This window comes from Trachymyrmex septentrionalis, unplaced genomic scaffold (genome assembly GCF_001594115.1).
Source record: "Trachymyrmex septentrionalis isolate Tsep2-gDNA-1 unplaced genomic scaffold, Tsep1.0 scaffold331, whole genome shotgun sequence".
In the NCBI taxonomy this organism is placed as follows: domain Eukaryota; kingdom Metazoa; phylum Arthropoda; class Insecta; order Hymenoptera; family Formicidae; genus Trachymyrmex; species Trachymyrmex septentrionalis.
Window position 1 is genome coordinate 216,020 of NW_017305496.1, and position 13,932 is coordinate 229,951.

Genomic DNA, 13,932 nt, shown 5'->3' on the forward strand with positions numbered 1-13,932 from the left:
TATCTCAATTAGAATTATAATGGATTGTAATCGGAAAATTCTTAATTTGTCCATTTTCAAGTAAAATTCCAATTAATGCAATAAGACTTTTTTCTCCAGAAAAACACGAAAATGGCTTGTATGGCTTTCGTCGCTCCGTATCGAAAACGGAACAGGCGTTTTCAAAGTGGTTCGGGAGGACACATCGGCGGTCTAAACCTTCTTCCGCCCCTTTTCGGGGTCGTCGGCAACCTACGACGGTCACGAATCCTCCTTAAGAGAAAATCGCAAATCTATCTCTTACCTGAGTTTCAGAATTTTCGCACTCTACAAATATCTTTGAGAAAGGAATGTTTCAAAAAAATAACCACATTTCTGATAAACCAGGATTCTGATTTTATCTCAATTAGAATTATAATGGATTGTAATCGGAAAATTCTTAATTTGTCCATTTTCAAGTAAAATTCCAATTAATGCAATAAGACTTTTTTTCCAGGAAAGCACGAAAATGCTTCAACTCTGCCTGAGTTTCACAGACTCTTCGCAGATACCCTCTAAAAGTCCTTGAGAAAGAAATTTCTCAAAAACTTACGAGCCAGAAATTTCTGATTAATCAGGATTCTGATTCTATCTCAATTAGAATTATAATGGATTGTAATCGGAAAATTCTTAATTTGTCCATTTTCAAGTAAAAAATTCCAATTAATGCAATAAGACTTTTTTCTCCAGAAAAACACGAAAATGGCTTGTATGGCTTTCGTCGCTCCGTATCGAAAACGTAACAGGCGTTTTCAAAGTGCTTCGGGAGGACACATCGGCGGTCTAACCTCCTTCCGCGCCTTTTCGGGGTCGGCAACCTACGACGGTCACGAATCCTTCTTAAGAGAAAATCGCAAATTTATCTCTTACCTGAGTTTCAGAATTTTCGCACTCTACAAATATCTTTGAGAAAGGAATGTTTCAAAAAAATAACCACATTTCTGATAAACCAGGATTCTGATTTTATCTCAATTAGAATTATAATGGATTGTAATCGGAAAATTCTTAATTTGTCCATTTTCCAAGTAAAATTCCAATTATTGCAACGAGACTCTTTTTTTTTTCCAATATACAGAACATGACGTTACGTCGTTCGCATGATAAATCTGTTGTACAATCACCCGTGGGAATAATTTTGCAGTGTGTCAGGGTCAATAACACACCGTTTAATGACATTCACGTCCGCGAATATATTATTCGCGTAGAGGAATTTAATTTATTATCGTATCCTCGCGCGACACTCCTAGGTCGCGTTAAACTATCGAACTTGCGTTATATATTGCGCCGTATTGCCGCGTTCCGTGTAACAAGTCAATTATTAGATATTACAGGCAACGGCGACGGGCCCCGAGACCATCCCGCTCATTAATTTCATATTCAATCGCAGAGAGAAACGTAGATGTGTGTACGTATCTACTTATCGACCGATATAATTTCATAACACGCCGACGATCTCTCTAGACTTTCTTCGCTCTAGACTTTATTACGCCTCGTCATTACAGGCTTGGCAATTACGCTTGGGTTGTTTTTTTAATTACTTACAACTCCGTTGTTGTTTCTTAGTCATGCCGACGCGATTGAAAAACACCTCTCGCAATCGAATCATCTGCGACGCGACGATCGAGTCAACCAAGACGCCATGCCTGAAAAAGTTCGAACGAAACATCCGGCATTTCGTTTCTCTCTTTTCATCCGCTCGCCGGTCCTGTTTCGCTCTCCCTCCCTCTGTCTCTCTCACGCTCGAACCGATCGAAAACGATGCGACGCCATCTTGACCTGCTGCTTGCTGCTTGCGAGACATCCGAACGGAGAGTGAGAGCTCTTTTGATGCCTGCGCATTCATATATACCTGTAACTGGGAAACTGCAACTGCACCACTCCCCGCCGCTCGTCTGTATAGAAGTATTAGATGGGAGGGAACCGGTGAAGAGGGAGAGGGAGAAGTAGAGGTAGAGGTAGAGAGAAAGTCAGAGAAAGAGAGAGAGACAGAGGGAACGGTGGTGGAGGCGGCGGCAGCGGAGAGGGTAAACTGGGTCAGTGTCGTGGAACTTGAAAACTTCGTTTCCGTAATGTGAGAATGGCGCCGACTGCCATCTCGAAGTCGCTTAAACTGCATTTACGAGTCGGCAGCGGGTAGGTAGGTAAAACAGAAACACTTGGAGAGAACGCAAGACCGAGTTATGTGTAGTTTTATATATATATATATAAAGTAGATATAGGCGTGCAATACCCTCTTCCTTCTTCACGGCGGCAAAAGAGAGTCGAACGAAATGCGAACAATAAGGGCGCAAGCGAGAGCGAAAGGAAGATATATAGGAATGTGCAAACTAAAGCATGCCATTTCGCCGCCACGTGGAGAACATGCTGCGTGGCAGCTCGGCAGGAGGGCGAGGGGGGAGAAGGGGGAAGGGTAGGGCTGGGACAGCGGGGAGATCGTCGTTTGTTATACCGACGCGTCTCCCGGCGCGGCTCCGAAGCCGACGAGCAGCAGCGCGGGCGCGCGTTTTACTCCATGATCGCGCACGGCAATGGTCTCTCTCGCGGCGCGGAGATTCTCAATGTCATCAGCCACGTAGCGGTCGGGTGCCGCACGAGCGGAAGGTCTCGCAAGGTCATGAATTCGCCGCCGCCACCGCCGCTACTGCCGAGAGCTACTCGCACGCGGAGAAAGTCTGATTGCCTAAAATTGCGCGCTCTCTCGCTCTCTCTCTCTCTCTCTCCTCCTCTCCTTCTCTCCTTCTTGCGAGGCCGCAAGTCGTAATTTCCATTTTCGCGAGACGCCGTCGGCTCATTTTCTGGTTTAATAACTGACATGTCGGCTTGAACGAGTGACACGAGCGAGGAGAGAAAGAGAGAGAGAGAGGGAGTGAAACTTGGGAGAAGGTGAGAAAGACGAAGAAGGATGCTCACGCGTGAATAGGAGCAAAGGGCGAATTGCGCGAGGAACACGCCTACGTATAAACGTGCGTTATAGCGTTATAAGCCTGAAAACACACACGAAACACGGGTGTCTGCTCGTTGACGCGGATAAACCGTCAGCACGATGGTGATATATTTACGGGCCATTCCCTCTTTCTCTCTCTCTCTCTCTCTCCCCCCCCCCCCCTCTCTTTTGTACCGCTTGGTTTACTTCGAAATATATTTTTCAAGCGCTTCGCGGATTTCCAGGGACGCCGGGAATCCGACCGCCGCCGCGAGCCGCGAATGTCGACGAATACTTTTTTCGGGCTGCGCCACGTGTATCGCGCCGGACGTACGCAGAGGCAAGCGAGAGGCGAGGCAAACACGCGACGAGACGCGACGAGACGCGACGAGACGCGACGCGACGCGCATTTTTGATTTCGCAACGAGCCTAGAGATAATTGGCGTGCGTATTAGCGATCCAACCGCGAGCGCTGTAACGACGACACCGATGAAAAGTATCCGTCACTGTACTCGCGGATATTTTCAGTCACAATCGTTTCCCAACGTCGACTGTCGTCAGTTGCCTGTAGCTTCAAAATTAGTACTTAATTATCATTGTAGTTTTGCACTTGGTTTAATAACTTTTTATATTTTTATATTAGTAGGTATTAGGTATTAGGTGTAGTAAAAAGTCATCGCGTATTTTTTAGCTCAAAGTTGTATATACAATATCTTCGTCAATAATGAATGAAATTCAAATTTAAAAAAAAGTTTTAAAGCTTGAAATCTCTACTTTTAAAAGCTTATCACATTTTTTAAGTTTATATGAGTTTGATAATTTTTACATACCAAAAACTACGAGCTGAAAAAGACGAAAAATTTTCTTCTCACTTTGTGGATTTGTAACGTGTCCAAAACGAATTTGAGAAAATTTTCGATTACCTATCGTGAAAGCTTGATACTTTCCCTACAAAATCGTTTTTTTTTTTTAAATATTCCTACGACTTTTGATTACTGAGTTATCGCGGATTAAATAAAAGAATTATTTTGACTTTAATTGCTCATAACTCCATTAAAAATTGTCGTATCGTATAATTTAAAAAAGAGATTTTTAAAGCTGAAACTTTACTCTATGGAGATATATTTATATTGTTGGTAAGAAAGTAATTGCGGTTTTTACTGATAGATGTCTTTTAAAAAAACGCGATGACTTTTTACTTAACCTAATATTTTTTATTTTTAATTTTTTTTTTGCAATTTATAAACTCTCGGGAAAGATATTAATGTCTGTCGAAAGATTAAAGTATTTCGTTTGAAGATAAGGAACATTTTTTCACGATTCTGTGGCTTTTAAACAAGCGATCCGCTAAAAAAATGTTATTACAGAATAATAACGATGTAAAGAATGTTAATTTTTACATGAACATTAGAGTTTTGCGTTTATGTTGGTTCATCATTTTGTAATTTTAGTATTTTTCTACTGTTTATTTATAATACAACAAATATTATATGTAGGATAAAGTGTCTTGAGGAATACTATATAGAAAATATCAAATTGCTTCCTTAAAAGTCACGGAATATGACATGTAAAAATGTGTTGATTTATTACTTTTCCCAAATAAATTGGCAAATTTTGCTTTCACGCAATTTAATTGTACAAACTTTCTGTCCATTCTTAATAATAAAAATATAATCTATTTTAATTCTATTACAATGCGAACATTCGAATCGTACTTAGCGACACGTATACGAAATAACTTTTGTGCGCACGTGTATAAATAGTTTAGGACACAACCAGTATTATTTCGTAATTCGCAAATTGAGGCTCGACGGTCTTATTCTCTCTGAAATTTATACCTAACCGATTATTATCTCGCTTTATTGAGCGCGCTCGTCATTTTATACGTCCGAAATGCAGAAATTGCGGAATCAGAAAGTTCAACATTCGCAAATTGATTGCGTTCAGCAGAAAAAGCAACTTTGCAACTGATTCTTTAATGATCGGTATATATGTACATTTAGATCCAGTGAGGAGCTGAGCTGAGTGCAATCACACGAAAGAATTTTCAGGAAAGCTGCTTTTTCTGAACCTTATTGTACCTTCGCGTATACTCTCGCATAAAATAAATCATGATTTGAATCGGTCGGATGTATTAAAGCTTGAAGCTCGTTCGTAGAAAACTCGAGAGGATCGGCCAACACATCGCGGTCTCGTTATAGAGTGGAACGACGGCCGGTGACACGGTGGCTCTCTATCTTTCTCTATCCCTCCCCGATTCCTTCTCGATATCGACTTTAGACCGAATGGCCCGGAGGCAGGCAGCTTCGAGAGCGCGTTCGCTAAGTCTAAATAACCTCTGGTATATCGAACCGCTGCCAGGGAATCCGCGACCGGCGGCCTGGCCGCGGATCGCGAGGCCGCGTTTGGGGTTCCCCTCCCTTTCTGTATCTCTCTCTCTCTCTCTCTCTCTCTCTCTCTCTCTGTTTCTCTTTCTCTCGCGTTCTATCCCTTTCGCGTCGGTCGCACCGCCGGTCGCCTTTTCCCGTTTAATAACCGATGGGAGCGATTGGACATTCCGCGCTCGAGAAAATATCGAGGGTCGAGGAATAAACAAAAGAAAGTCCACAGGCCTTTCTAAAAGTCCTAAGGCCTCGGAAACCAAAAGGTACGTCCAAGGTCCAAGACCAAAAGGTCCTTTCACGACGTTTCAAACGTCACTTTTCATTTTTTTTTTTTTGGTGCAGGTTGTTCTTTTTTCATTTTTGCAAGTTTCCTCACACACACAAGCTCGGGTCTTTTCCAAAACCTCTGCTATTTTCTGTTTAACCTACAGCCGTAGGTAGAAATAGTTTTCGACCGTCTTCATCGAGGAAAATCCTCGAGCAAGGATCTGGCTGCATGAAAAATAAAAAATCTGAATAGAAGATAGGTATAAACGTGTAGTTATGAATAACGAATTCCATCAAACAAAAGAATGGAATACAGACGCAGGAAAGGATTAGAAAAGGACAATAATGACGGCAACGAGAAGAGTGGAAAGGACATAAGGAAGAAAACTACCAAAGGCGAAGTGAAGAGTAAGCGTGATTAAGAAGAGAATAGAGAGTAGAAAACGCACCCTCAGCTTTAGAAGGGTGGCTCTGCGCCACTTTTTGTGTTCTTGTGTGAGTTTATTAGTGACTTCGCCCTGCTTCGAATGCTTACATACAATACGTCTCCTATCTGTCGGTTGCCGATTGGTTCTCCCTGTCAGCTGTAACGAATTTTTCCTCCCGTTTTCTTCTAGCTGCAAAATAACCCACACAGCTTTACCAAAATTCTTCGCAAAAGAGGGTTTAGAACCCTCTTTCTATTCTACAAATAATAGGAATATAATGCAAACAAATGTAAATTTTCTTGAAAGAATCCTGAAGGAACTAATAAATCGTCTTAAATAATTATACTGACCGTTTTGTGTCACGTATTTGTATACGTTCCCGAAGAAAAATCGTTAGAAATTGAATCTTCGTTTATCTTGCATTTTTCTTCAAAAAGTATTGTCCAAATTTAACACAATATATCGAACTGATGTAACGCATATTATAAAAATAACCCATGACAGTATAAGCCGACAGTGTAAGCCGTTTAGATGGACAGTCGTAAACGTTACTTGATGCATAGCGCTAATGTTATTTAGTTAGCTACTACTTTGACCATTTCACATCGGTCATAAATTAATCACTTTCTTTGTATAGAGAGAGTAGACTTCCTTTCTCCCTTACTTCTATTATTTTATTTTTAATCTTCGGCTCTCCTTACGAGAGTCCTTTTTCTATGTGCGTCTTTTGATTGAGAATTTAACAATTTGTTGTTTGTGTTGTGTAACCTAGATGGTTACTTGTGATACAATGTCCGACATTGTTCTGGAAAGGAAAATTTAACAATTTGAAACACTTCGATCCTTTTTTTCTCGATTGTGTACCTGCGTCTTCATGTCTCTACAAGACGGAGGACTGACTATTCCTCGTAGTCGTGAGATTCCATATAACGGAACATGCTTGCGAATCGTGAGGATGAGGCGCAGCATGTGCGCAGTACATGTATGCGTGTTTCTACGCATGCTCGAATGTTGTGTCACCACCAAGATAAAATCGCCCAGCGCGCGTTTCGTCCATAGATCGTTCTTCCTCGTGTTTTTTCAACTGTTCAACCTTACGTGTGAAGATTTCTCCGTAAATAGGAACCATCCATTAAAATCCAATATGAAAAATATAATTTTTTGTTTAAAAATCATACCTTTTTCTGTAATAAACAACATCGTTTTTTTTTTTTCGATAGAATTTAGCTTTCAATCGTAGTGAATGCATTTCTGAAATTTAGAAATTATTATATAAAAAATCGTTCACTAATAATAGTCGTTTACTAATAATGGACGTAATAAGAATCGTGTTTATACCAATTTGAAAATGCTTTCTAAAGAGCACTTTTGACATGCGTTGCTTTTGTTTTCCAATTGGACGAAAACGGGTGAAGGTCATAGAATTCTGATAGAAATTTATGGTGATGTTGCTCTATCAATTAAGACATGTGAATATCGATTCTGTCGATTTAAATTTGGTAATTTCAATGTTAATAATAAAAGCAGGAAAATGCAGATTTACGAGCATTATTGGACGAAAATTCAGTACAATCCATTTCAGAACTTGCCGAAGAATTAAATATTGATCGTACAACAGTTATTAAATGTTTATACACTAAAAAAAAAATAATTCTTTAACTCAACAGAATGCTGCAGTCGAATACGTGCAAATAAATATCAATGTAATAAGAGCAAAATATTTTCTTCCATTACTACGATGATTTTAAATTTGGCTCAATTGAGTGTTGCAGACAAAATGTTTATTTGATTTTAATATATTTGATTTAATATTATAAAAGAATTTATTTTGATAATCTATTAAATAGCATTAAAATTGAGACAACAAAAGGATGTGTGTGTCAAAAACAAAAAATTTAATAAAACAAATTTATGTTTACAATAATCACATATCGTTTATTCTCAATTTTTTTACAGAAATTTGTATACACAATATTATCGTGAAATTCACATATGTTTTACTTGACTACAATTATTATTGAAAAACGCATCTTTCTCTCTTCGCATCGCCGCCGAGATTTGAACCTACGTTCGAAAAATCTGATCCCTAGAACGGTAACCTAACACATTTACGCTAAGCTAATCGCACGCTTGTGATCGAGTCAACTAACATCTTCTGACCATTTTTAATTTCATGTCTCTGCTAATAGTTTAATATTATTAATATTTGAAGAGATTACATGGAAACGAAATAATACATGTTTTGATCTTGTAAACTTTTAATAAAAATGCCATATTTTACCATCTAATTTGCTGGAGCAAAAATAATGTAAGATCATTCATGTCAAGCAAGATATATGGTTAATGCAACAATTTTTTTATTCAATTAAATTTAACCGTAGTCTACTTAAAAAATTGTTCAATGTTGGTTAACGAAAATGATTCAATTTTATTTAGTTTACAGGACTACTATCATTTAGAAGTCTTCAAGAAAAATCAGTTAACAGCATTGTATATTTTGGATAATCTCACGGAGTCAACTAAATGCGTTTATATGAGACAGTTTATATATATTTTATTGTTTTAAATGCAAGGATTTGTTTAAATGAAACTATACCTTAATTATGTGAAATAATGTTTTTATAAATTATATATATTTAAGACAATTAAATATTTTGTCAAATAAGTATATATTCTACGTTGTATAGACAAATTTTTAAGTAAAACTAAACCAATCCATTCTTAATCGTTTATATCAGACATATAATTATAAAACAAAAAAACGTACCACAAAAAATGTACGCATGAATAAAATAAAATACCGGAAATCTAATAAAAATAATAAATTTTATTAGATTTCCGGTATTTTATTTTATTCATGCGTAGATTTTTTTGTGGTACGTTTTTTTTTTTTTAATTTATCTTTTTTATCAACTAGAACTTTACATATAATTATGTTAAGTAAAATTGACTCAATAATAATGACTAAATATAATATAATATTCGACTAAAGTAGGTTTAGATATCAGTTATAACTCTATCATAATTCAATTACTCATCTTGCTCTGATAACATTTTAGATATTATACGAAAACTTAGATCAGACACTGAATAAAATCAATTTTCACTCGTAAACGGACGACTCGGAAACAAAACCAAAATAACAATATTTAAGCCATGTGTTCCAGCGTCTCATTCGTGTCGTCCCCTTTAAACAAAAAATGTTTCGCTAAAAAGTATGCAGTGCAAATTTAACCGTACGAGTTACGTTCGAAAACAATTTACCTTCGAGTACTTTCGAGTGTCATTTTGTCTTCATATATTATTCGCTGAGCAACAAAGACAAAATGATATATTCAAAAGTATTTTTTCGGTTATGGCGGTACAATTTGTCAACACTCTATTCAATTACTTAACTGGAAAAATTTATGATTTTGATAGATAAAAGCTCTACTCTGCAGGCTACTATACTTAAGACTTTCAGCTTCATTTTTTTTTGACACTTCCAACATATTGAAATAATTTATCTTTATTTGGAAAACTGTTGAAAGGAAGTATTTTAATTTGAAAGCTAACACTGCCTTTCCCTTTACATATAATAAGTATCCCTGAGGAACTGTATATAAACACGTGCGTGTGCGCTGGTTCACACATCACAGTTGCGTGTCACACATAGGTAGGTTATTCACGGGCCCTGAAAGCGAACGCATTCGTAAATACGACCTTGTGGCTTTACGACTCTTCTCGACCTTTCGGGTCGGAAAGAACGGCCAGAATGTGTATTCCAATTAATCTCGTGCCGTAATATCGTCGATTTATGCGAGCGCGTGTGTATACGTGGGCGATTGCGTAATAACGGGAATAAAGATTCGGTAAATCTTGCTAAACGATACTCGCGCGTCACGTATCGAATTTGCGTCGATAAAATTCTCGGCATATGTATGACCGCATTTTTTGTTCATCAATGACAACGCTGGCGGGGTCGCCTGAGATTCACTGAGATATTTCATTGGAACTACATTAGTTAACGTCGTTAACATTATACGGTATACAGTGAGAGCAAAAGGTATTCTTACGGAGAATTTTTTTTTCGAAAAAAGTCTTATTTGTAGAAAACCAACATTAATTAGCAATTTTATACAATAAATGCATTCTGTTTTAACATAAACAATTGAGCTTTGCATGTATTTCTGATTTTTAGAAGCTAAACTTCTCGACTGTACGAATACTTGATCATTCAAGCAATACAATTTTTCATTTTCGCTTATTTTTCAGATGGTATAATTAATACACATTCTTTTGGTACGTATAATTTTAAGAAACATACAGTCTATTTTATTCTTTATGAATGAATTGTTAATAATCCAGCAAGAAATGATTGTCAATTAAACAAATCGAATTGATGTCAAATTGATGCTGAAATCATCGTACCGATATTCATTCGACATCAATTCGATGATTCATTTCTCGCTATGGATAATGTTTACTTTGTGAAAATATATATTTAAAAAAAAAATACTTTCTCTGTGTGTCCGAATATTTTTTGCGCTCGCTGTATATACATACATTCGCGTTTTCTCGCGTGTGTGATTCACAAAACTGACGATAGGCAGGAAAGCTTGCAAGGGAAAGATACTTGAAAATTTCTTCTAAGAATGTGTCCTCAGTGAAAGTAGTTAAACGCGAAACGAAGTTCGCAACGCAACGCACTCGGAATAACTTCTCGAAAGTTCTGCGAAAACTTCCGCCAACGTATCGCAACGATCTCTTGATCGCGAGAGAACACGGGAAATAGAAAATCCATTGATAAGAACTACTACTATTCGTCGAAGATCGCGCGGATCGTAGTTTCGTCACTTATGTGTCGTAATTTGCAAAGCCAGTAAAGTTTCGCCATCACTGGCAATATATACGCACACGTAAAACATACATTCGGATCACCTATAATATGATGTAACGCAAATCAAATTTTCGACCACGATCAAACGCGTGAACTGAATAATATTCTCTCTCGCAATTTGAACATCCAGTATATAAATAAGCCCGGCTAACAATAAGGGGATACAAAAAGAAATAGATAAATAAATAAAGCTAAGGAGAGAGAGAGAGAGAGAGAGAGAGAGAGAGAGAGAGAGAAAGAGAGAGAAAACCGGGGAATAAAAGCAGCGTCGTGTCTGTGAAGTGACGAATTGGTGCGCGGAGGCAAAATGTACGAAATTGATGACAATTCATCGCGGAATCGAATTTTTACACGCGAGGAAGTGGCGGCTTTCATCACGGAGAAGCCAGAAACTCGTTCTCGCAAAGCCGCAAACGCGTTTCAGTCGTCGGCCGAGCCCGCGGTCCTTTCTCCCGTCGCATCCGTGTGAAATTTTCGGGTAAATCGTGAAAGGGCGCGATCGGCAATAACCCGTAATAAATCGAATTCCGGCGCGACGAACGCGGAAACACCTGTGCGGCAGCTTTGACGTAGAAACTCCGATCTACGCAGAGAAGACGATAAAGGGAATTAACGACGTTTTGTCAAAGTTTAGATTTCCCTACGCGCGCACGGCGTTGCTCGCTGCATCCACGTTTCGTGCCGCATTTTTAAAGGGGATCGTATACAACGAGAATCATCCCGCCTGTTGTTTCGGACAGAAATGGGATCAAGATTAATCGGACAGTATGCTCTCGGAAACCGCTTATGATATCTCAATATCCTTCATACAGGATGATTTAAAGTCCTCGCGTCGCTTTAACTGGTTTGTTTATAACTTCCATTCTAAATGTGATAGAAATTTTTTTTTTTTCTTTTAAATTCTATGAAAAGGATATTAATCTGTAACAAAAACAAAGATAAAAGATAATAAAGAAGTTTTACACGAGGTAACTCGGAAGACGCGCGCACACCTTTATTCTTGAATAACTTTTTAATGTATTTATTTAGTGAGCTACGAAAAGAAGTATATATTATTTGTATTCTATATAGAAACCTTTCTCTTTATCTGTACACATCAACAAATTAAACTTTTGATATTTGTTTTATTTAAAAAAATTGTCATACCCTGCCAAAGGAGGTGACATCTTATGTACGGTAGTAAAATTCATCTCTTATAGGAAAAAATGCTACAAGCAAATGAATAATATATTATTTAACGCGATATGTGCCTGCATATTTTACTTGCCTGAGTACACACAATCAAGAATCTATCTTATAAAAACATATACCCTTTTGTATTTTGTTTAATCTTTTTCAATGTTGTTACAAACTTTTTGATCTGTGCCATTATCAACACACGCTTTTGCACAGTCGGAATGGCTAATGTGTTTGTGTAGTGTGCATTGTCTTAAAAAACCTATAAACACAAAGTAACGTCTTCTCTCTTGTTATTCTTCCCCCGAGTTATTTTACATTTATTCTTAGAATTATTAATTTTCAATATGTCCACCGTTATTATAAAATTGCAAACCCCGAGTTTTATAACACGTTTTGCAGTTGATTTACAGTAATATACAGTAGTTTACAGATCGTCTAAAAAGCTAGGTTGAAAAAATAATTTGTGACAGTTCAAGTTTAAAAGCAAGCTGACTGTGTCATGGGAAGATCTACACGGAAAAAACATATTTAGTTGAATTAACTGGAATTATGGTACTAGATTTTGATTATTTCAAACAAAATTCTGGTAGATTGGGAATTGGTTATTTCAACTAGAAATCTGGTAGATTTTTAAATTGGTTGTTTCAACCAAAATTCTGATAGATTTAATATCTAAGAAATCTAATAAACTTAACTAAAATTCTGGATCATTCATTTCCCACTAATATTTGTTTGAAATAATCAGAATCTAGTAAATTTAATTAGAAATCTAGTAAACTTAACTACAATTCTGGATCGTTCATTTTCCACCAGTTAATTCAACCAAATATGTTTTCTCCGTGAATATCGTTTTTCAATGGCAGAATTAATGCGTACTCAGTGCACATTAAAATTATTGTATATTATTCTAATCTAATATGTTCCAAAATTCACTGCCAACACTGACAATTTATAGTTTAAATTACGTGTATTATACATTTTCAATGTTCTCTGACGAGCACTTTGCACTTTGTGTGTGCTGTTTGACTAACTTTGTGTGCACCATATAAAGCTCCTAGGTTTTTTTTACCTGAAGCTGAGTTACAGGCAGGTAACTAAGACCCTACAGAGTTAGGTTCACAAGGAAAAAGGTGCCATCGCACGCCAATCGCGTGCTGTGCAAATTTCTTAAAGAAGAAAAATGATCCTTAGATACTTAGATATTATAAAAATTTTCGCTAATCAAAATTGATGGCCATTCATACATCCTGAAGTCCTCCGATCCGAAATAGTTCAGAAATAGTCCAGTCTTTCAGTCATGACGTTTTCGATATGTTGTTCAACACGTTTTCACGTATTGTAACTTTTTTTTTTTTCAAGTTTATACATAATTTAAATTCAACCTCTACATACGTTGAAGTTATTATTATTACTTTGGACGAAATCTCGGACGTGTTACAATTCATTCTTCTTTTTATACAATTTCTGTGTGATTTCTTCTTCTTCTTCTTCTTATTATTATTATTACAATCAATCCTCGAAATTTCATTCGCTATGTGTCGACTATTGATCGTTGGATTCGAAGATGGAAGGTAAAAGAAGAGAAGGAGGGAAAAATATATTGGTGAATCGAAAACCGCATGGTAGATTCTCGTGGGATAATCATGAAGTGACTCGCACACAGGGCGGATAGGACACGTCACGTCGGTCGGTCGCGCGTTGATAACTTTCCGCGGAGTCGTTTGAAATATTCGTGAAGGTGCGGCGAGGCGTGCAACGCGGCACACAGCTCCGACCCTAAAGGCGAGGAGCGCCGTGCGCGGGTAACCGTCGCTCGCTTCTCTCTCGCGTGAAATTTAAAGGCGGCTGCTGTCG

At 37.5% G+C, this 13,932-nt stretch overlaps 1 protein-coding gene across 1 annotated transcript in view; it reads left to right on the top strand.

Moving 5' to 3' along the window:
• Window positions 1-5,897: 5,897 nt before the first annotated feature.
• Window positions 5,898-13,932, top strand: part of LOC108750193 (myosin-G heavy chain-like) — a 39,649-nt gene continuing 31,614 nt past the window's right edge. The window contains exon 1 of the mRNA XM_018489500.1: window positions 5,898-6,000. Within this exon, the coding sequence (XP_018345002.1) occupies window positions 5,898-6,000 (103 nt within the window). The remainder of the gene's footprint in view (window positions 6,001-13,932) is intronic.